This window comes from Chelonia mydas, chromosome 19 (assembly GCF_015237465.2).
Source record: "Chelonia mydas isolate rCheMyd1 chromosome 19, rCheMyd1.pri.v2, whole genome shotgun sequence".
Taxonomy (NCBI): Eukaryota; Metazoa; Chordata; order Testudines; family Cheloniidae; genus Chelonia; species Chelonia mydas.
The window spans coordinates 18,596,298-18,621,370 of NC_051259.2; the positions used below are offsets into that span (position 1 = coordinate 18,596,298).

The 25,073-nt window shown below is 45.0% G+C and overlaps 1 protein-coding gene across 1 annotated transcript in view; it reads right to left on the reverse strand.

Annotated features, from left to right (window-relative positions):
* Positions 1 to 25,073, reverse strand: part of EYA3 (EYA transcriptional coactivator and phosphatase 3) — a 141,921-nt gene that overhangs the window by 64,908 nt on the left and 51,940 nt on the right. The window contains 6 exon segments of the mRNA XM_043532426.1: positions 18 to 31; positions 33 to 85; positions 9,280 to 9,359; positions 11,042 to 11,085; positions 23,668 to 23,711; positions 23,714 to 23,765. Coding sequence (XP_043388361.1) covers positions 18 to 31; positions 33 to 85; positions 9,280 to 9,359; positions 11,042 to 11,085; positions 23,668 to 23,711; positions 23,714 to 23,765 — 287 coding nt within the window.

Sequence of the window (25,073 nt, forward strand, 5' to 3'; positions counted from 1 at the left end):
CCAATTGTTCAACTTACTTTGCAGAATATAAGCTGTGAGGTATAGTCATTTGGTGACCTTGGGATGTAATCAGTGCATGTCAGAACTGAAAAAGAAACATTTTATACAACAGATTGTAAGAAAGGATTTTTTTTTAAATACACAATTTACAAAAAAGTAACAAAACTTAATGAATCACAGTGAAACATTAGCACATCTCACAATGTGTTCTAATCTGACAAACGATGTAGTTTTTGGAGTGCTTAGATATGTGGCTTAAAAATATTTACAACATGTGCTGTTTAAACAGGGTGAAAAATGTAACTTCCTGCCCCTGTAAATAAGTGCAACATTCAGAGCAGCAAGTTGTCCCTTCAGAGGTGATAACACCAGAATCTGTGGCTTTCATTGTACACCTTGATTTGGGAGTGTGACAAATCCCCTGAACATTCTAAAGTTCTGCACATGCACCGATGCCTCACTTCAGCATGGCGCTGCACTGAAAAACCCCACGGACCCCAGCTGTTATCAGAGCAGCTATGGTGGCTAAGGGATAGAGAGACTGCGAGGTCAAGTTGAGCCAGGCTCTGCCCCCGGACCCCTCTCCTCTGCCCCCAAAATACATGGCCCAGCAGCCCATCTTCTCCCTCTGGTGGCACTACATTAGGCAGAATCCCCCAACCCATCTCTTGGGGAAAGGACAAGAACTCATGGAGCAGAGAACAGCCTGGCTGCTGCCAGAACAGCTGTAGCAGCAAGGGAGAGAGTACCAAGCGTTACCGACCTGCTCGGATCCTGCACGTGGCCCTGGCAGCCCACATCCCCCTTGGGGATACCACATGAGACAAGAGTTCACCTATCTTCCATGGGCAGCATAACAGGGCCAGTCTGAAAACACATCTACTTAGCCTCAACGCCTGTTCAGAAGAGCCTGCCATATCTTGTCCTTGGCTATACTGTCTGTAAAAGGGGGCTACTTAGTCAAGTCATTGCTTCTGTGGTTATCCATCCTCCTCTAGTGGCTTGTTCATATACAGTAACAGCCTTCGCTTCCAGCTAATGCACTTGATAGCCCTGTAGCTCAAGCAGTACATCTGAGGTGTCAGTTCAAAACACTAATAATGTGAAGTGTATTACAGTTGTACAAGCCAATGTTTTTACTTTTTTCTGTTTAAAAACGCAAATGGAAATTTAAAAAGTTATCCGGGTTGAAAAGGCAAGCACTCAAAAGCGCACAAATGTCATATTTAATGTTGTGCGTGTGCCTTATGATACATTCTATAATTACATGGTCACACACTGTTTTTCCACAAGACCTCTGCCATCATTCAGTGCACAGGGCAGTCGGTGTTCAGGGAACGAATCAGGGCTGTGCAGTAAATAAGGTCACTCTAGTCTATGGGCTCTCTGCCTCGTTTGCTCTAGAAGTTGGATGGCACACAGAGAATGAGGAAGGGAACTGCTGGAAGAAAAGGGTGGTCCTGGGGTAAAGGCATTTAAATGCCACTTAGAACTGGCTTTCTAGCCTGGCTCTCCACACACTTCCCATGCTTCTTCAACCAGTGCTGTGGGCAGCTGGCCACTGGCTGCATGTCCCTCACTTGCTGGTTGCCCAGTGTGGACCACCCGGGGGCTGGATACACAGGAAGTGCTGAGTGATCAGAACAGCAAGGCAAGTCAATGGGAGCTCAGTGGGAGCTCATCACCTCTGGCAGCAAGGCAGTGAGATGTGGAGTTGTAGGCACAGGAGTTGGCAGTCAGGAGGACCCACAGGAGTTGGCAGTTCAGATCCTGGCTCTCGCACTGATTGAACTTGCATCCATAAACCTCTCTTTCTTTGTCTCAGTTTTCACCGTTTTGAAATTGGGATGATAAATACCTCTCCTACCTCACAGGAAAGTTGTGAATATAAACTCATTAGTGTCTGTGACGCTTTCATACTATATCAATGAGAGCCACAGAAGAGCCAATGAGCATATTACTAGTTCTGTATTCAGCGGCAGGGCTTGGATGGGGCACAGTAAATAAGGCAAAAGGCCACACACTGAATGATGAGCAGAAGAGCTGCCTCATTCCCTGAGTGCTGTCTGCCCTGTGCATTGAATGAGGCTGGGGTTCTATGGAAATAATAGGGTGTGATTATGTAATTAAAGAATTGTATGCACTAGGGGGGCTAAATTACAGTTGCACAGGCAACCTTCAATTGACATTTTGACTTTGCAACCAAAATAACTTTCTTTAATTTAGTGTTTTGGGATGTAGTTTAATTATACAATGTAATCCAGTATGATATTACAATCCTGAAAACATACAGTCTGAACCTTACAGAAGCTGCTTAGTATTAACTATTGAATGTTGTGGGTTATGAGTAGAGATGACAAAGAAAGTCTCAGGGCTTGTCTATACAAAGGGCTAGTGCGTGGCAAGATGGGATGTAAATCTACGGCGCACTAGCTTGCCATGTGGGCCCTGCAATTTTAAACTAAATGTTCCCTAATGTGCTTTGACCTTCTACTGAACAGCAGCAGGTCAAAGTGCACAAGGGGAGAGGAGGTTATTTCCCTGTAACTGGGCATTCTTTGAGACGTGGCCCCTTTCTGTATTACACTGCAGGTTACGCATGCACACCATGCGACTGGAGTCAGAATTTGAAAGTAGAGTCCATTGGTCCTGACTCGCCTTGTGCTGCCGTCCAAGGAGATAAAGGGCAGGGCAAACAGACTGCGTCTCCGGTTCCTTCTCCACTGTGAATCAGACAGATACAAAACACAGGGGAAGGGTGGGTAGTGGAATATAGATAGCGATCACACATCTCGAAGAACCTGCAGTTAAAGGGAAGTAATCTCCTCCTCTTCTTTGAGTGATGGTTCCTATTGTATTCCACTGTGGGTGACTGGCTAGCAGTACCTTAGTTGGAGGAGGATGCAAGGATGAGGGTGGAAGGCTCATGCAAAGAACCACCATGCCGAAGGATGCATCTGCCACCGGAGTCCTGCACAAAGGCACAGTGTGTGGACAGAACCCCATGTGGCTGCTTTACAGATCTATGAGAGGCACAACCTGAAATGATGCTGTGGTCATAGCTTGGAGTGAGCCCATACCTCTATTGGGGGAGGTTCGACAGCTGGTAGCAGAGTATAATGCAGCTAGAAATCCATTTGAAAGATTCTCTGGGTGGAGATGGCCTATCCCAAGTCTCTCTGCTACCTCAGTAAATAGACTTTCTGATTGGTTTCATTCCCTGCAGGCAGAAGGCCAGAGCTCACTGGACGTTGAGGGAATGGAGAAGACGTTCTTCTGCAGATGCATGTGGGTCGGGAAGAAAACAGGTAAGTGAATGGATTGGTTAATGTGAACCCTTAGATAAGAATTTCGGGTGTAGGCGTAAGGAAACCTTATCTTTGTGGAAGACTGTAAATGGCGCATCTGTCATTATAGCTCTGAGTTCCCGTATCCTCGCTGAAGTGATAACAACAAGAAAGGCGACCTTCATGGAGAGGAGGGACATAGAGCAAGATGATATTGTCTCAAAGTGGGGCTTCATTAATACCGAGAGTACCAAATTCAGGTCCCATTGAGATGCAATTGTTTGGAGAGATAGGAAGGTTCTGAGGCGGTCTTTCAAAAATCTATCAGTTAGTGGGTGTGTAAAAATAGAGTAACCTTCCACAGGAAGATGGAATGTGCTGATCACCGGTAGGTGGACTCTCAAAGTGCCAAGGGCAAGGCCTAATGCGTACAAGGACAGAATGTGGTCCAGGATTAGGAGAATATCAGTTGCTTCTGGTAAAACTCCTTTATGTTGTGCCCAAGACGAAAACCGTCTCTACTTAGCTCAGTAATATTGTCTACTGGAGTTTTTCCTGCTGTTTAGAGAGAATGTCTTGTACCACTGAGGAACATGCCTGTTCTATAGTTGATGCCCATCCAAGTATCCTGCACTGAGGTGGAGTGGACATGGATTGGGGTACTTGATCTCACCATTGCACTGTGTCAAAAGGTTGGGAAGTACGAGATGGGGATCGCTGGGTGGGACGACATGAGCAGAAGATTGCGGAAGCAGAATTGTCTGGGTCAGAAGGGGGCAAACAGAATGACTGTTGCCTTGTCTTGATGGATTTTGTGGAGCACTTGAGGTAGGAGCGGTACAGGAAGGAAGGTATAGGTGAGCTGGTGTGACCAAAAGAGAAGAGGGCCAAAAGAGGGCCTCGTCCTGAGAGCAGTAACCGAAGGCTCCCCTGGAGCAGTACGTGATGTTTGTCTAAGAAGCAAATAGGTCCTTGGTTGTGGTCCCCCATTGCGCGAAGATGTCACATAGCACTGCATTGTGAAGTTCCCACTCGTGATTGATCGCAAAATGTCTGCTGAGTGACGTTGTGAGCACATTCTGCATCGCTGGAAGATAGGCTGCGGATAGGCTGATCTGATTGCTGATGAATCAGTTCCAGAATTTGACCACTTTTGCGCATAGAGAGGTGGATCTCACTCCTCATTGTTTGTTGTGGTAAAAAAAGAGACTGTGGTGGTGTTGTCCAACATGATCAGGACATGATGACAGCAAATGAGTGGAAGAAAGGATTCACATGCTCTTCTTACTGCTCAAAAGTTCTAGGACATTGATGTGCATTCTGGATTCTTGAAGTGTCCATGTCCCTTGTGTGGTATGGTCATCCATATGTGCTCCCTAGCCTAATAGTGACATGTCAGTGATGATAGTTCTGTCCAGGGAAGAGGGAAAAAATGGGGACTCCCATACATATGCAATGTGGGCCTGTCCACCATAGGAGGGATGATAGTATCTTGGGTGGGACTGTCAGCATGAGGTTCATAGATTGAAGGTTCAGTGAGTGCACAGTCTGAGGCCACATATGCAGGCAGACAAGGTGAAATCTAACAAAGGGGCACGTAGGCGCATGAAACCCATAGCCACGTAGAGAGAGGCACATCTTGGCTGGTACAAAAAGGTTGTTCGTGATGCGAGCTATGACAACATTCATTGCTTGAACACTGTCTGTAGGCAGGTATTCCTGTGCCATGATAGAGTTTATGCTAGCTCCAATGAAGTCCAATGACTATGTGGGGTTGAGGATTGACTTCTTGATGTTGATGCTGACTTCTAGTGAAGCAAGGAGGCTGAGTAACATGAAGGTAGATGAATGGGCTTCTTGGCAGGACCTGGCGGCTAGGAGCCAGTCGTCGAGGTATAGAAACCAAGGAGACCATAAAGCCTGAGAACTGCTACTACAGAAAATACTTTGGTGAAGACTCAGAGCAGTAGCTATCCCAAAAGGCAGTACTCTGTATTGGAAATGGTTGGAGCGCACCATAAATCTGAGAAAAGGTCTATGGGCAGGGTGGCTGTTGATGTGGAAGAAGCATCCTTCATAATGGAGAGCCGGGAACCAGATGCCTTTTTCTAAGGATGGAATTATTGTTGCCAACGCCACTATGCGAAACTTCAGTTTGCGGATGAAGCAACTGAAGTGGCAGTGATTGAGGTTTGGTCTCCAGCCACCCCTCTTCTTGGGTATGAGGAAGTAGGTCAAGTAGAACCCGTTCCTTGATGTGCTAGAGAAACGTGTTTTATTGCTTCTCATTGTAATAAGGAGTTCACCTTTTGGGTAAGAATACTGTTGTAAGAGTGGTCCCCGAAGGGGGGGTCTTTGAGCATTACAAACTCGATTGTATAGCCACAGCTGATGACATTCAGCACCCACGTGTCCATTGTTATCACACTCAAAGCATGGGAAAAGAGTGCTAAAGGACCCCCCAAATGGAGCGGAAGGGTCATGAGTCTCTCAGTGATTATCAACTCTCAAGCTTGTGTCAAAAATACCTCTTGGCTTGAGGATGGGGGTTGAGACATTGAAGCCTGTGGGGGGGCCTGGATAATTTGGACCTCTGGACCTTCTGTTGCTTTCATGGAAGTTCATATGGTCTCTGTGGGTGATAATGAAGAGACCTGTACCTTTGGGTAGACAACAGGTGGTGGGATTTTCATTTTGGGGCAGCAGTATAGATGCCTAACGAGCGAAGAGTAGCCCTGGAGTCTTTTAGTGTATACAAAGACTCATCTTTCTTCCGATTGAAGAGATTTATCTAGGATATTCTGGACCTCCCTAGGAAAACAAGAAGCATGAAGCCTAGACTCTCTGTGCCTCACAATAGCTGTAGCCATGGCCCTGGACGAGGTATCAGCCATATCCACTGCAGACTGGAGGGCAGTTTTGGCTATGAGTTTGCCTTCTTCAGTGAGGGCCTGAAAGCAGGCATGATCTTGTTGTGGGAGACTATTTGTGAATTCCTTGAATTTAGCGTAATTCAGGAAGTCCTATTTAGCCAACAATGCTTGATAATTGGCTATCCTGAACTGTAAACTGGAGGAAGAGGAAGAGAAGACTTTCCTCTGTAGAAGATCTAGACACTTCCCTTCCTTGTCCACTAGTGTGGATTGAGGGTGTTGTTGTTTAGCTCTCTCAGCAGCAGCCTGAACTACCAGTGAGTTTGGAACTGGGTGGGAAAAGAAGAATTCTGAGCCTTTGACCAGGACACAGTAGCATCACTCCTCTCCTTTAGGAGTGGCGGTGCATGTGGCAGCATATGCCACACGGTCTTGGCTGGCTCCAGTATGGTTTCATTGATTCTCAGAGCTATTCTCTCTGGTCCTAAAGACTGAAGAATGTCCAGAATCTTTTCCAGTGGGATTTGGAGTTCCCCTGCAACTCTCTGTAGATCTTGAAATTGTCTGAAGTCATCAAGTGGGGAAGGGATGATGCAGTCACAGCTTTGTCCAGTGACGAGGATGGGGGTCTAGCTAGTTCTGGAGGGACCATCAGAACCAGGGTATAAAATTCTTCCTCCTCCGCTACGGGATTTGTGGGCCTGCTTGAGGGATCCCTAGTGGGTGAAGCAGGTGGCAACACTCTCACAGACCAGGCAAGCTCCGAATGAGGATGCTGGAATATCCTAATGGTCCCCAATATGGCCAGTAAGACAGATGCATAGGAGGTTGTTCCCATTGGTGTGTCAGTCTCCATGACGGTGTATAGGAGCAGTACCGTACAGGTGGTTCTACCCCTGGTTACAATTCGTTGGAAGAGAAAAAGGCAGATTCCAGTTCCAATAGTGGTACTGTCGGAACTGATGGAATGGTGTACAAACATATGCAAAGAAGGCGAGAGACCCTGTACCGTAAGCATATCCGTGGCAGGGATTTACGTTCTCCGGAAGTGGAGGGGCCTAATAGAGATGACATTTCTGCATCCAGCAAGGTGAAGACTTCTTTGGGTGCAGCCATGGCTCCAGATTTACCTGGTTTAAGGAGCACTCTCTCTTTCCTGGTCGCCAGTACCGATGCTGATGTCTGTCCCAGTGCAGGAGGTTCTCTCTTCTTGTGAGGGGCTGGAGATGGCGGTACCGACAGTTTGCCACCTGGAACCATTGGATCCCATTGTTTATGGGTCTTCTTCTCGGGCCAGTGGGACTTAGAATGTGCTGTGGCCCCTGGGGCTGAGCTGTCCAGTCTCCTGAACTTGGAGGAAGACTTAGTCCCAGGCTTATTGGAGTGCTTCCTAATCTCCCAACTAGGCCCCATCATGGGGTCTGTGGAGGTACTTCCTCTGGCATCAGAGTTTGACGTAGCACCAGGACGTGCACTCCTCACAGAATCAGGCCGATGTACAGTGAGGAGTGTTCCCTGGCATGGATCTGACTGCAGTCTCATGACCATCTCCATGAGATACTTGTGGAGATGAAGTGCACAGCCCTCTCAGGTACAGTTGGGGAAGGACTACACAAAGCTGTGATGTGAGCTTCTCCCAAGCAGTAGAGGCAGCACTGAACTGGTTGTCACTTACTGAGAGGGATAGTGGTCAAGAGATTCAGAGTTTGAAACCCAAAGTCCTCGTCATAGTCTGATATCCGAAGAGGGGTATGAATGGGGGCAGGAAATCCCTGAAGTCTTCACTAAACTGTTAAAACTATTAATTATTAAAACTAGAAATAAAACTAGGTAAACTGCCTTAAAAACCGATAAAGCTATTTACAACTGCAATTAGAACAGCATGAGAGAGGAGGACACAAAGTTCTGACCCAGACCATGTGGTGGTGAGAAGGAACTGGAGATGCAGTCGGTCCACCCCACCCTTTATATCACCTTGGACGGAAGCACGAGGAGAGTCAGGGCACATGCACGGACCAATGGACACTACTTTCAAATTCTCTGAGCGCATGATGTGCATGCATAACCACAGTGGAATACAATAGGGACCATCACTTGAAGAACTTGTAGTGTGGTAGCAAGGTCCACACAGCCAGTTAGTGCACAGCAAGCGGAATGCACTATAGATTTATATCTCAGCTTGCTATGCACTAATTCTTCATGTAGACAAGCCCCCAGTGGATTGTAGACAGTATGCACCATGGAAGTCCTCAAACGGGGACCCTCACAGAGTTCTATTCTGTCACCTCTTGTTCATCTGTATTAAAAGGCACTGGGGGACATTTTTAGGCATTCTGAAAATCCAGGGCTATCAGTATGCTGATGACACTAAGCTCCACATCAAGTACAGAGGATGTACTCCCCTTCCCACTGTGTGACCTTCTGCGAGTTGTTTATTCTGCATCTCAGTTTCCCATCTGCAAAATGAAACTACTTACCCTCACAGTGGTTTTGAGAAACTTTTTCTGTAAAGCTCTGAGAGCTTCAGATTAACTGTGCTTTAGCAGTGCAAATGATTATAACAGACTCCACTCAGTGTTTGTGTTGAGGTAGTGACAATTTATGAGAGATGGTTCCCACTCATTTGTCATTACCAAACAACAATCCCTGCCGAAAGGAAATCACAATCTAGGATTTAGACAATGCACAAAGAGGAATGAACAGGCAAATAGGGGAATGGGGAAGACACGGTAATGACAGAGGCAGGAATGTTGCATTAGTAGTCACAACCAAGGCCAGGCAGTAGCGATATGTAGGCACCGTAGCAAAGGTGGGTTTTAAAGAGGGATTTAAGAGGTTGCGATAGTGGCTTTGTGAATTTTGACCAGGAATTCTTCTCAAGAACAGGGATATGCGTGGGAGAGGTCAGGAAGGAGTCTGTGAGAGAAGGTGACAGGAGGGAGATGGAGATTGGCATCATTAGTAGAACAAAAGCAGGGGATGGCCTCTGATAAGTAATTAGATTTGAAAGATAAGGTGGGGTAAACGGTGAAGGACCAAGAAGTTTTTGCTTGGCACAGAGGACCCTGAGGAACCAATGGACACAAAGAAGGGAGTGAGCGGGTCAGAAAGAGCCTTACTTTCACTTGACATGGGAAGGTTTGGGCCAAGGTTTGAAGATTCAGATTTCTGATCACTGACTTCTGTGGTGCTCACTTGACTGAAAGGATAAAAGCACACATTAGCCACCAACATCACCAATCTGTGCACTAACAGCGCTGGAAATTTTAAGCAATTGATTTTGACCTTCCTAGCTAACACTGGCCACAGGCTGCTAGGGAAACATTCTGCATTCTGTACTATTTCACATATACCAACACACAGTAGAATCTGGAAGACATCCTTGCATCTCTTTGTACAAACCTCAAATCCTCATGTCCTTCAGAGTATTAACTCACTAATTTTCTCAAAATAATAAACTTTTAATAGAACACAGAAATCTAATACAACCTTTGTTGTAATGTGTAAATGTGAAAAATCCCAAAGGGACAAAAATAATCCATGTCACAGCTGGGTCGTGGGTGGCCAAATTTAGTAGTCAGAGCCAGAGTCCACAGTCACAAGATAGGGTTTAGGAGTCAGCTGGGTCAGGATACCAGGAGCTAGGGGTTAAAGTAATGCTAAGGACTTACCGGTACGGAAGGCCGGGGTCCTGAGCAAGGTGGGGTGAGGCCTCGGACGGAAGGGGCGGAGCCTTTAAATCCCCAGACCCTTTAAATCGCCGCCGGAGCTGGAGGGCTCCCAGCCGCTGCCGCTACCCCAGGGCTCCAGCAGCAGGGCTCTGGCGGCGATTTAAAGGGCCTGGGGCTCCGGCCGCTGCCAGAAGCCCAGGGCCCTTTTAAACTGTCGGCCTAGGGAAGCTGCCCCGTCGGTACAGTCGGCTGTTTACCGGCTCTTGCCAGTATACCATACTGGACCATACCGGCTTACTTTCACCTCTGCCAGGAGACAAACTGGGGATCAGAACAACAAATCAGGAACCAGAGTCAGGCCGGATCAGGACACTGAGAGGTCAGAACCACAAATCAGATGCCACGAAATCAAGCAGCAGGAGCAAGAAGCACAAGGCATGCAGTCCAGAATGGGATGGAGCCCAGTTGTTTGGACAGCTTCCTGTTCCTGCTGCTGGCTTAAGTAGGACCAACCAGCAAAGCCTCAAACTGGAGCTGGTCTTCTTTGGTCCCAGGCAGGCAAGCATCAGCAGACTGACAAATGGAGTGCTGGAGCAAGGCTGCTCCTGGAAATCGTGCAGACCCAGGTTTGAGACTCATGGGTCACGACAATCCAATTAAAGACAGAAAAACAATCAGAAAAGACAATGCTGTCCCACTCATTTTCTCATACAATTTGATATGCATAGCACGCTTCTCTCTAAATGTAGTAATAGTGATTAATATTATCAAAGTAAAAGATGTACTTAAAAAGAGCTACTAAGCAAAAACTATGTACCATTGAATTAATTCCAAAATAAAAGATCCTATCAATCAGAGAATTCCTTACACAGTGAATGGTTGTCTCACCTGACTGCTCCAGGGAATGTATTAAATAGAGCACTACAACGCAATATTAAAAGCAAGATGTAAGTTGATGCTATTTAAATTCTATGCAGTCATTCACAGAAAATGCTTTTGTGAATTTAGATTTACAAGAATTTTATAATTGCAAGATTTAGCATTCTTATAAAAGCTCATAGTGTCTCAAAGAATATAAATGAAGATAAATGATAAAAGCCCATGTCTTGTGAAAAATGCACAAAGCAACCTGCTTTCTCAACTGAAGCATACAATGAAAACAAGAACCTGACAATTGGTCAAAACTAACATCAAAATCAGTACTACACACCTTAAATTTTGTTCTCCAGATTCCTGCATCTTGGCCTTTTTCACCTGCAAAGACGAAAATGTTCAAAGACACCATGAGTGAGAGCTGTCCTTGACAATCTCTGTACACAAGTGACAGGCTGCAGTTAGAAGCTAATCATTGTTTGCAACACAGTTACTATTAGTAGTTGTTTGAATTCAAGTAGCCTTGTGGTTGAGTCCTGGAGTTAAATAGTGAAACCTGTAGGTTCTCTGATTTAAACAGCTACTGCTACCCCAGAATTTGTTTGCAAGGTTGCTTTTTCCCTGTCTCCCTCCCTCCCCTGCCACTCCCCGCCCACTTCTTTGCACTGGGATACTGAACTCCCAAGGTTTGACAGGGACCTTTCTTTGTAACCCAAGGAACTTCATTAATTCTAAAACAATCCTATTCTGAACAGATCTAGCATTCAGACTGCACCCAATGCTCAGCTGCCATGAACTAGGATCCCTTACCCTCTCCCTAGCTAAATAATGCTTGAAGCAAGAAGTTTAAATCATTTCTTTGTTCACACCAGTAGCAAATCCGAAGTCCCAACTTGCATTTTTGAGAAAGAGACACTAAACTAGTATTTAATACTGCATTTGTGGACGGCTCAGTAGTCTAATGGTAGCATGATGTACTATTGTAGAGGGATCAATTTAAACAAAGATTTGGTCAGTCACTTCTGGTCCAAAATGGACTGGGATCCTATCATAGAATATCAGGGTTGGAAGGGACCTCAGGAGGTCATCTAGTCCAACCCTCTGCTCAAAGCAGGACCAATCTCCAATTTTTGCCCCAGATCCCTAAATGGCCCTCTCAAGGATTGAACGCAACTCTGGCTTTAGCAGGCCAATGCTCAAACCACTGAGCTATCCCTCCCCCCAATTGTTTCCAATTTTGAATTTTTATAACTCAGCTTCCAGTCCCCAGATCTTGCAGTACTTCTCAAACAAGCCATTTAAATTCTCTTAATCTTACCCACCCCCGAGAGATGCTAGCATCCCATCTTTCCTTCCCTGCAAAGTAGAATGTATCATAATGGACATAATCCAAAATTTGCCCTGCAATTCATTTCATTCTTATATGTCTCTAATACAAAGCATGGTGATCTGTCATCACGCTACTTCTGGCTCTTTCCATGCAAATAAGCTAACAGCATGATCAGGACACAGAGAGCAGGAGTGTCCAACCTTTTCAAACTGAGAGTCAAAAATATTTCAGAAAGGTCAAAGTTCCCCAGTCAATTTGGGGCAGTCTCTCTACTGCCTTCTGCTCCCTTTGTGTCATTCAGGTGCCCCATGCTAGAGAGCAATAACTAACTGATGGGTAGCTGGGGTGGGGGGTTATCGGGGATCTCCCCAAGAGTGGTCATGTGGGGCAGGAGAGCTGCCCTCTACTAGCTCATATATGGCCCGTAGACCAGGGGTTCTCGCAACAAATTTTTTGGTGGCCTCGGGGTGCGGCCATCAACTCTTGCTGGTGGCCGCACTTACACTTTTTCCTAAAATTATTTATTTTTCCTAAAGTTAATAAAGTAATATGCACATATATACATCCAAATCATTGTAATTTATGTAAGGTTTGGGGTTGTTGGGTTTTTTTTTGGAAGACTCAATAATAAAAATCATGCACAGTTATATCTATTCTTTACTGGACCTAACAGAATAGAAACACAAATAAGGTGCTTTGGATGGTCTTGTCTTTTTTATTATTGTTTCTTTTGCTTTTTGGGTAAAAGTGGTTGTCTGTATAACAATTCTGAAGTAAATTTAAAAATGCTTGTACATAATAGAAGTGCATATAATAATGAAAAACGTATCTGGGTGGCTTGGGTCTGGGGAGGAGAGGCACGGCTGCAGCTGGCCCGGGGCTCCTCCGGGCATGTGGTGGGGCTCGGGGCTCCAGCCAGCCCGGAGCTCCTATGGATGAGGGAGTGGGGGTGCTCCGGGCTTTGGCCAGCCGGGGTCTCCTCCGGGCAGGTGTGTGGAGGCGGGTGCCAGGGCTTCGGCCAGCCCGGGGCTCCTCTGGCCTCAGGGGGTGGGGGGGCGCTCGCGGCTTCTTCAGGAGGGGGGCTTGTGGCTCCAGGTGCAGGGGGCGGGAGCGCAGGCAGAAGGGGTGCAGTCGGGGGCCTCCACCAGCTGCCCATGCACCCGCGCTCACCTCCTCACCCACCACCTGCCTCCTGTGTCCCTCCTCACTCCCCCATGTTCCGCTTGCCTACTCACTCCCCTGCCACAGACACCCCCCTGGCTGGTGGCTCACTGCTCACCTCCTCACTCCCCCACTCACAGCCAGACCCCCAGCCTGCCTCCTCATCCTGCTGCTGGCTCCCCACTTTCCTCCTTATTCCTCCGTCAGGCCTCCCCCCATGCTTTGCCACTCACCTCCTTACTCCTCCGCCAGGGCCCCCGCCGCTGCCACTCATCTCCTCACCCCCCCCCCGTCCACCCGCCACTCGCCTCCTCACCACCTCTGCTCACCTCGCCTCTCACCTCCTTAACCTCCCCCCCACTTGCTTCCTCACTCCCCGCTTGCAGCCAGACCCCCACCTGCCCTCCTCACCCTGCTGCTGGCTCGCTGCTCACTTCCTTACTCCTCCGCCAGGGCCCCCTCCACCACTCGCCTCCTCACCCCCCATCTGCCCACTGCTCACCTCCAGTCCTCACCCCTCACCTATCAGGGAAAACGTAATAAATTCTACCAATGCTTTACACCCTTTACCCCGTCTGTAAGTAGCTCAGTAACAAAGAATCAACATTTCATTGGGAGGTCACCTCCTAACAATGGCCCAAGACAAGATACCCAGGCCAACATCATTCACTCTCCCAATCAGCCTTTGAGGCCCTTATCCATGCGGCAGCCTCCACTGGCCCACAGCAGGAGTGGCTCTGCTGAGCACTCAAAAGAGGCTGGTTCAAGGCTGTTAGTATTAGTACACCGCAGCACTAAGGAGCCCCAGCTATGGAGCAGGACCCCATGGCACTAGGCACTATACAAACACAAAACCAAAAGACAGGCCCTGCCCCCAAAGAACTCTCAACCAAAGCATAAGACAAGAGACAACAGATGGAGACAGACAGACATGAGGGAGCACAAGGAAACAATGAGACAATATTGGCCAGCACAACAGCAATTGCTCTTCCTACCTCAGGTTGCTCATACAGGGAGTCCCATTTTCCCCCTGCTTCTGTCTAGTTGTGTATACCTTCAATGGCAAGGCAGGAGTGGGATTTGTTGTAATAGCAACTAATGCAGAAAATCCTGATTCCCAGAGATGCTGTGGCAACAGGCACAAGTGCTCTCAAAGCTGCACTTAGTAGTTCTGGGTATTCCCCCCTCATAGGTTTGTGTTTCAATCACCTTTAAATGTTATATTTGATACCCCATATGCTTTACAGAAACTGTCCTTGTGATAGGAACTAAAGCAGGTCATTTTCTGGCAGCTATATATACAGTGGGAGTAGTTTGCTAGAGCAATCTAAAGAGAGGTCACTTGTCAATTTAAATGCTACAGGAGTGCACAATCAGTATCAATAGAAGAGTTTTGGATCAGATACAAAGATGTTGTGCATAGTTTGGGGGAGATTCTGCTCCCCCTCTGACCACGCGACCACTCGACCAAAAGCCATGTAGCTCCTTGCTTCCTGCTCTCCCCATTGAGGAAAGAAAATGGAAAGTGAATTTACTTGGAAAGCAGTTTCCTCCCCATACTTCTTTCAAGTTCTCTCTTTTCCCACCTCACCCTACCGCCATGATTCACCATGCGTATCCCTCCTCACCTTGAAAACTCTGCAGGACTCCCACATGCCATAACCCATGCCATAATGCGTATCAGTACTGGGGAAATTCAAGTTGTTTAATGTCTGCATCAGAATAATGCAAGATAAAAAGAACTCCACTTAGCTAATATTATGAAGGCACTGGTCATGGCTCCATAGTTAAAGTCAGGCAACATACGCAGAAAGTTCAATAATTCCACAATCAAATCCCTCAAACAAGTCAAAGACAGCCATCACTGCAAACAGACAGATTAAAATAGAGGGGGAGGTCTAAGTCAACCTCTAGAAGTATGATGAGCCTAACAGTTACAAAAACTGTCAAGAAGTGAGATCACCTCATTTTCTGAACCTTCATATTTCCCCTAAAATAACTTATCTAGTTTTCCTCATACTTCAGAAAAATCTGACTCTAGCCAGGATCACACAAATGACGTTTCAAACCAATTGGTTTAGTTTTGGAGAAATTAGAGGTAAAGGGGTCAAAAAGAAAAAAGAACTGCGGGGACAGGAGGACGGTGAAGAAATTTAGCAGCATGTGACCTCCAGAAGAAGAAAGGGGAGTGTCCATGTACCAGTAACGCAGATACAGATAAGTAACCGTTTTCATGTTCTCTCCACAGGTATGAATGCGGAGAGTGGGCTAGATGATACATCTGAGGGAAGGGAACAGAAGGAAACTCCGCCGATTGGAAAGCATGAGATGCACTGTCCTAGGGATGGGGGTTCCACGACCACCACTCCCAAGAGAAGGAGGTGGGTGGTGGTGGTTGGGGACTCCGTCCTCAGGGGGACTGAGTCATCTATCTGCTGCCCCGACCGGGAAAACCGAGAGGTCTGCTGCTTGCCAGGAGCTAGGATTCACGATGTGACAGAGAGACTGCCAAGACTCATCAAGCCCTCGGATCGCTACCCCTTCCTGCTTCTCCACGTGGGCACCAATGATACTGCCAAGAATGACCTTGAGCGGATCACTGCACACCACGTGGCTCTGGGAAGAACAATAAAGGAGTTTGAGGCGCAAGTGGTCTTCTCGTCCATCCTCCCCGTGGAAGGAAAAGGCCTGAGTAGAGACCGTTGAATCGTGGAAGTCAACGAATGGCTACGCAGGTGGTGTCAGAGAGAAGGCTTTGGATTCTTTGACCATGGGATGGTGTTCCAAGAAGGAGGAGTGCTAGGCAGAGACGGGCTCCACCTAACGAAGAGAGGGAAGAGCATCTTCGCAAGCAGGCTGGCTAACCTAGTGAGGAGGGCTTTAAACTAGGTTCACCAGGGGAAGGAGACCAAAGCCCTCAGGTAAGTGGGGAAATGGGATACCGGGAGGAAGCACAAGCAGGAGCGTGCGAGAGGGGAGGGCTCTTGCCTCATCCTGAGAAAGCGGGACGATCAGTGAGTTATCTTGAATGTCTAGACACAAATGCAAGAAGCCTGGGAAACAAGCAGGGAGAACTGGAAGTCCTGGCACAGTCAAGGAATTATGATGTGATTGGAATAACAGAGACTTGGTGGGATAACTCACATGACTGGAGTACTGTCACGGATGGATATAAACTGTTCAGGAAGGACAGGCAGGGTAGAAAAGGTGGGGGAGTTGCATTGTATGTAAAGGAGCAGTATGACTGCTCAGAGCTCAAGTATGAAACTGCAGAAAAACCTGAGAGTCTCTGGATTAAGTTTAGTAGTGTGAGTAACAAGGGTGATGTCATGGTGGGAGTCTGCTATAGACCACCGGACCAGGGGGATGAGGTGGATGAGGCTTTCTTCCGGCAACTCACGGAAGTTACTAGATTGCAGGCCCTGGTTCTCATGGGAGACTTCAATCACCCTGATATCAGCTGGGAGAGCAATGCAGTGGTGCACAGACAATCCAGGAAGTTTTTGGAAAGGGTAGGGGACAATTTCCTGGTGCAAGTGCTGGAGGAACCAACTAGGGGCAGAGCTCTTCTTGACCTGCTGCTCACAAAGCGGGAAGAATTAGTAGGGGAAGCTAAAGTAGATGGGAACCTGGGAGGCAGTGACCATGAGATGGTCGAGTTCAGGATCCTGACACAGGGAAGAAAGGAGAGCAGCAGAATACGGACCCTGGACTTCAGAAAAGCAGACTTTGACTCCCTCTTGGAACTGATGGGCAGGATCCCCTGGGAGAATAACATGAGGGGGAAAGGAGTCCAGGAGACCTGGCTGTATTTTAAAGAATCCTTATTGAGGTTACAGGGACATACCATCCCGATGTGTAGAAAGAATAGTAAATATGGCAGGCGACCAGCTTGGCTTCACAGTGAAATCCTTGCTGATCTTAAACATAAAAAAGAAGCTTACAAGAAGTGAAAGATTTGACAAATGACCAGGGAAGAGTATAAAAATATTGCTCGGGCATGCAGGATTGAAATCAGGAAGGCCAAATCACACCTGGAGTTACAGCTAGCAAGAGATGTTAAGAGTAACAAGAAGGGTTTCTTCAGGTATGTTAGCAACAAGAAGGAAGTCAAGGAAAAAGTGTGGGCCCCTTACTGAATGAGGGAGGCAACCTAGTGACAGAGAATGTGGAAAAAGCTAATGTACTTAATGCTTTTTTTGCCTCTGTCTTCACGAACAAGGTCAGCTCCCAGACTACTGCACTGGGCAGCACAGCATGGGGAGGAGGCAACCAGCCCTCTTTGGAGAAAGAAGTGGTTCGGGACTATTTAGAACAGCTGGATAAGCACAAGTCCATGGGGCCGGATGCACTGCATCCGAGAGTGCTAAAGCAGTTGGCGGATGTGATTGCAGAGCCGTTGGCCATTATCTTTGAAAACTCATGGCGATCGGGGGAAGTCCCGGACGATTGGAAAAAGGCTAATGTAGTGCCCATCTTTAAAAAACGGAAGGAGGAGGATCCTGGGAACTACAGGCCAGTCTGCCTCACCTCAGTCCCTGGAAAAATCATGGAGCAGATCCTCAAGGAATCAATTCTGAAGCACTTAGAGGAGAGGAAAGTGATCAGAACAGTCAGCATGGATTCACCAAGGGCAAGTCATGCCTGACTAATCTAATTGCCTTCTATGACGAGATAACTGGTTCTGTGGATGAGGGGAAAGCAGTGGACGTGTCGTACCTTGACTTTAGCAAAACTTTTGACACGGTCTCCCACAGTATTCTTGCCAGCAAGTTAAAGAAGTATGGGCTGGACGAATGGACTATAAGGTGGATAGAATGTTGGCTAGATTGTCGGGCTCAACGGGTAGTGATCAATGGCTCCATGTCTAGTTGGCAACCTGTATCAAGTGGAGTGCCCCAAGGGTCGGTCCTCGGGCCGCTTTTGTTCAATATCTTCATAAATGATCTGGAGGATGGTGTGGATTGCACCCTCAGCAAGTTTGCAGATGACACTAAACTGGGAGGAGAGGTAGATACGCTGGAGGGTAGGGATAGGTTACAGAGAGCCCTAGACAAATTGGAGGATTGGGCCAAAAGAAATCTGATGAGGTTCAACAAGGACAAGAGCAGAGTCCTGCACTTAGGAAGGAAGAATCCCATGCACCGCTACAGACTAGGGACCGAATGGCTAGGCAGCAGTTCTGCAGAAAAGGACCTGGGGTGACAGTGGACGAGAAGCTGGATGTGAGTCAACAGTGTGCCCTTGTTGCCAAGAAGGCAATGGCATTTTGGGATGTATAAGTAGGGGCGTTGCCAGCAGAGGGACGTGATCGTTCTCCTCTATTCGACATTGGTGAGGCCTCATCTGGAGTACTGTGTCCAGTTTTGGGCCCCACACTACAAGGAGGATGTGGAAAAATTGGAAAGAGTCCAGCGGAGGGCAACAAAAATGAATAGGGGACTGGAACACATGCCTTATGAGAGGCTGAATGAACTGGGATTGTTTAGTCTGCGGAAGAGAAGAATGAGGGGGGATTTGATAGCTGCTTTCAACTACCTGAAAGTGGGTTCCAAAGAAGATGGATCTAGACTGTTCTCAGTGGTAGCAGATGACAGAACCAGGAGTAATGGTCTCAAGTTGCATGGGGGAGGTTTAGGTTGGATATTAGGAAAAACCTTTTCACTAGGAGGGTGGTGAAGCACTGAAATGCGTTACCTAGGGAGGTGGTGGAATCTCCTTCCTTAGAAGTTTTTAAGTTCAGGCTTGACAAAGCCCTGGCTGGGATGATTTAGTTGGGGATTGGTCCTGCTTTGAGCAGGGGGTTGGACTAGATGACCTCCTGAGGTCCCTTCCAACCCGGATATACTATGATTCTATGAAAATAAATTTATAAGAAGGAGCTGAACTTCAACCTTAACTATGGAGATAAGCAGTCTCTATATTCCATACAAAAAACCAAGTAGGTTATTATGATTGTAAAGTCAAGCACTCAAAGATTAGAAAATACCAGAATTAAGGACGCCATTACAACCTTCACTACACTTTGAGGTTTGTATGTGAACTTTCTTTTTCTTTTTTTAAGTGCTAACATGGGCTTTTTTTTTTTCCCCCTCAGATTCCAAAGCTAGAAAGATTCATTGTGATCATCTAGCCTGACATCCTATTCAACACAGGCCATAAACCTTCCCCAAAATAATTCTTGTTTGAACTGGAGCGTATCTTTAAAAAAAAGAAAAAAAAAAAAAATGCAGTCTTGATTGTAAAGTTGCCAGTGAATACTCCTCAACCCTGGGAAAACTGTTCCTGTAACCAAATAGCCTCACTGTTAAAAATATATTCCTTGCTTCCAGTCTGAATTTGTTTAGCTTCAACAGTCTGCTAGCCCATTATCGTATATTTGTTTCCATGTAAGTACCTATAGACTTTAATCAGATCACCCTTTAAACTTGTCTTTGTTAATCTAAATGGTGGACTCAAGAAGCTCAGTCTACTATAAGGCATGTTTTCTAATCCTTTAATCATTCTCATAGGTCTTCTCTGAACCCTCTCCAATTTATCAACATCCTCCTTGAACTGTGGACAACAGAACTGGACACGGGATTCCAGAAGGGGTCAGACCAGTGCCAAAAACAGTGGTAAAATAACCTCTACTTCTACTCGGGACTCCTGTTTATACATACAAGGATCACATTTGCCCTTTCGGCCAAAGAATCACACTGGAAACTCATGTTCATCCAATTATCCACAATGCCCCCCAAATCTTGTGGAGCAGTTCCCCAACCACACCCCCAATTCTTGAGGCATGCAGAGGTGGAGTATCACTAATTCACACATCCTAAGGAGGGAAGTAAAGACTCCTGTGGATTTTATGAGCACATAAGGAGGGCTTTACTTGTATATATGTGCTATCTACAAGGTGAACTTTGTGAGCTTTGTCAGACTTATCCAAGACCTACCCCTTGCAATCCTTATATTTGTGGCACTCCTGCAAGCCATAGAAACTTGGGGGTATGCGGAAGATGGTGGTGAGTAGGCACTCAGCGAGGGGACATGCGTGGACTGCAAAGAGTGACGAGGCCTAGCTGGGGGAGATAGAAGGGAGTGCTGCAGAGAAAGTCTGAGCAATAGTACTTCACTTCTGAGTCCTGCTGACATGAACAGGAGATGTGTTTTTTCTTCCTGCTCCTGAGCATTCCCTTACTACACAGACCACTCTGCTCCTGGCAGTTCTGCCCTTGTCCCCCAGCCAGAGACCCATCTCCCACAATGCACCACTCCAGAAAATAGCTGATTCCTCACCAGAGAGCCAGGGATAACGGAACAAACAGATCTAAGTGAAAAGAGCACTTAGGAGGAGGTATGGACACAAAAAGAAAAAGCATCCAGGAGACAAGTTCTTCCCTGTGCTTCAGCAGGGAGTCCCATTGTTGTGAACCACCGAAAGTCAGCAGGGGGTGGAGTGGATGAAAATAGCACTTCCTGGCAGGACGGTCTGCAGGAGGGCAGGACCCCCAGTAAACACTACCAAGCTCAACATCCTGCCTACATACATACGCCTCATCAGGTCCCCTACACATTACCTCTCCCATGTGCCTTAGAAAGTCAGTTGGCCCCTACACCTACAACCAGCTCCCCACATCACTCATGCTCCCTGGTGAGACGACTGGAAGAAGCTTCCTAATTACTGACACAGTGACGAGGCTATAGTTTGAGGTCTCCCTCTGCAAGTGAAACGGACAAAGACTGAGCTTAAAAAAGAAAAAGAAAAAAAAAAGTTGAGGTCCACACCAATGTCCCAAGTGAAAAAGTTAATGATTAAAGTGTGACATGATTTGATTGGACTCCGGGGTTGTAAACTACATCGCAGCTAATCTAGTGTCCAGGGATCCAAATCTCATCTCTTTCCTTTCTATTTTTTATTTTATTTTGCTACTAACTAGCAAAAAAACAAAACAAAACCAACACTGATGAATCGCCCACCTCCTCATGCAAGGGTTTCGTAATTGAAAAACCCCTTGTCCAAAAACTTCTAATTTTGTAGAAAAATTCTACCTCAGTCTATGATTTAACCTACTAGTTCTGAGAATGGGATTTTTTAATCTATTTTGGAGGTAGTTAAAATCAGGATTATAATGGAAATTTAGTTTCAACTTTATAGAGCAACTGCAATGTCTCCGTAATAGTTTAATAGATTAGCCTGAACCATTTGCATGAAGTTTGTAACTCCAACACTAGGGCTTCTAGTTATAGCAAAAGAATACAATAGAATGACCAGCTGGGAATGCAACAGCAGTAAAATAGTGCCCCAGTCTCAGTTTCCAAGATTGCAGAATACCATCCCACACTGAAAGCTCAGGCACAAGTGAAGAGCAATGCATTTTTCGGGCATCACTCTAGCCCAATGGTGGCTATTCCTCCTCTCTGCTCTGGCAGCTGCAGCGGCTCTAGCTTTTCCCAGGCAGGGTTGCTAGAGTAAGGTACTACAGTTACATATAATTATATCTTTTTTTTTTTTAAACAGATCACGGTAAGGGATTACTTTTGAAAACTGTCATCCCGATGAATAATACAGTGACTTTTCATAACAAACAGTAACCCTTGGATCACTTACTATGACTCTTGCCACATATCTATCTCCCCAACTCTGTCTTCAGTTCCCAGTCCTCCTGGGAACCCCAAACCACTGAGGACAGGGGAAACCCACCTAAAGTGGCATCCCACACTATGCAGCAGATAGCCCCCTCTTACTGTTGCAAAGCACTTGGAAAGAAGAGCAGGGACAGCAAAAAATGGGGACTAAATAGTCCTGCCTATCAAGATGTATAAATATAAACATGAAAGCAAGAATCAGGCTAGGGATAACGAGGTTAGTTCAATCAGGGAGGATGAGGCCCTCTTCTAGCAGTTGAGGTGTGAACACCATGGAAGGAGAAACTGCTTCTATAGTTGGCGAGCCAGTCACAGTCTGTTTAATCCTGAGTGGATGGTGTCAAATTTGCAAATGAACTGAAGCTCAGCAGTTTCTCTTTGAAGTCTGGTCCTGAAGTTTTTTTGCTGCAGGATGGCTACCTTTAAATCTGCTAGTGTGTGTCCAGGGAGATTGAAGTGTTCTCCTACAGGTTTTTGTGTATTGCCATTCCTAATATCTGATGTGTGTTCGTTTACGTAGGGACTGTCCAGTTTGGCTGATGTATATAGCAGAGGGGCATTGCTGGCACATGATGGCATAGTATAGGAGAGTATTTCTTTGATTAGTTTTAAATTTCCTGCCTTTCAGTTTCACTGAATGTCCCCATGTCAGTTTATCTATTCTTGTGATACACAAAGAGTTACAAAATATTAACTAGATTTTTCAGACTAGTTAACTGGAAGAGATACAGTTCTTCAGTCTGAACATCCCCAAAATATTTCCTATGCAAAGATTATTAAATGTACATTCCTCCCCAAAATTACTGCATGTTTTCTAGTACACTTGATAACTTCAGTATAAAAAGTAGCCACAGCCTACCATAAAAATGAAGTAATGTTTTCTTGTTTTGTTTGCATCAAGCTTGACTGAATTCTAAATATAACATTGTCACTCATTTTTTGTCTGTAAAGTAATGTGTTTAATTATTACACTGTTGCATTTACTTTAAAGTTAGATGTAGGACTTTATATCAAATATGCTGACTATTATCCTGCATTCACATTTTCTCTTCCAGAAGTGACAACAACATTCCATCTAAGTAATTTAAAAAACAAATATGCACTAACATTTCAAATATCTTTAAGAACTTTGTTGACAAATTTTCTATCAGTTCAGTGATAAGAAGCACCTCAGGAATTTTGAAACTGTAAATATAAGTAGTAAAAATTAAAATGTCTTGTTTTTGTTACAGTATTTAAAAATCAGTTATTCACCCTAAAATCTTTATTAGCAGAACTTCGGATTTAGGATGCAGCAAACAGGATTTAAAAACATATATCACTCCAACCATACTTCTTACCTACAGACACAGTTAAATTAAATTAAATTAAAGGTGACAATACTGCTCTCCTGCAACAGCTGCTCACAATATACTAGGGAATAGGGAACTTCTCTAAGCTCTCCAGGGTACCAGAAGAAATTAAAGAGCATAGAGTTTACAGTAACTATTTTACAAGTGCTATCTTAAGTAGTAATTTTTCATTTTCTACATATGGTTTGAAACCATATATTTCATTGTACAGGTTCTGAACAAAGCAAATATTTATTATCCATGATTTTAATCTAAGATATTAAAAACTTCAAATGTACCTATTTACTTGTTTTATTACTGTAGTTTGTATAACCCCAGTGAGGCTAATGGACAATATATATTACCAACAGCAAGAATGATCCCCACTTCTAGAAACAATAAATGTAAGGCATATTTCCTTATTTCCATATTTAGAATAATCACAATTGACTTTTTTTAGACTACTGACTTATTTTCCAATAATTTATAATATTTTACAAATATACTTACTGGTTGTTCCGGTAGGTCTTGTGCCTCTTCCATGAGTATCAATTTTTAAATATGCTTAAATGATTAGAATGGATGTCTTCATCTGCAGTCTTCAAAGCCTGTTAAAAAAGGTGTTCAGAGCTTTATATACTTTGTGGGGTGCTTATCATTTAGGCTATCAGAGAATATTCATTTCTATGTTTTCTGCTCTCAAGCTTTCTAAAGTCATGTTGCCATCTCTAAAATAAGAGACCAAACTCACATATGGAGGTTTTCTAAAACAAAGATTTATCAGTAAGCCCCAAAGACAAACAATGGTGGGGGGGGGGGGTTAAATGCACACGGCACATTTCTACTGCATTTCCCTTGTAACATACTCACTATAGAAGCCAATATATTAAACATTTCAATCATACACATGTGCTGCGATTGTAAAAACACTTTAGGATTACCAGAGTTAATTTAAGTGATCAACTGCGGGCTACAATGTCAGTAAACAGAATGATAAAATCTAACCTGTTTTAATTTAGAACATTTACATAACTGTCACACAAAAAATCAGGACAAGACTCACAACCAAAAGTTTCTACAAGCAAGGCTGATTATTAGCAATTACTGTTTAAATTACACACTTAAGAAAGAGTAGTCTGACCTTTTATTTTGAAAGAAAAAGTTAATTTCAAAGAAAGTAAAGCTTTTAGTACTACATGCTATCTGTATTAAGGGCCGACTGCAACAAGCAAGAGTCAAGACCCACTGGAATTATCACAGAAAAGTGAGCATTCTGAAGGAGACTACTTTCAGAATCGTTTTACTGAATTCCTATTGTCTGCTACTCAAAAAAATTAAATAAAAACATTACTTCCCCAGTGTTTTTTTCATTTGCTGGCTTTTTGGCATTTAAAAAAATAAAATCCACTAGACTTATGTCAATAAATAGTACCACCAGGACGCAAAATGTAAGAGGTTAAATAGTGACAGCCAACTTTGAATATGAACTATTACAGTTTAAAGTTTAATTTCTCTTCGATCACCTCTTTATCTCCAAACCACTGACATAAAACCCATCAGCCAAACTCTGCTCACAACACTGAAATCAATGAGTGTTTCAAGAACTGATTTACCTTCAATATGCATTCAATGGAGTAAGACACTTCTCCCACGATGTACACTAAGTTATAAACAATTTCATACCCTCCCTAGAAATCAGTCTTTCCCACAAAAAGACACATGAAGCACACAAAAGAGGTACACAACCATTTTACAGCTAGGTAAAAGCAACCACAAAAAGCACTGAAAGAATACATAATAAGTTAGGAATACATGAACAGCAATGTGCATAATTTACTGACTGTGTTAGACTCTGATCCTGTCACATTGCCATGAGCTTCAATGGAAACAGGATTGGCCCTATATTTATATCATAT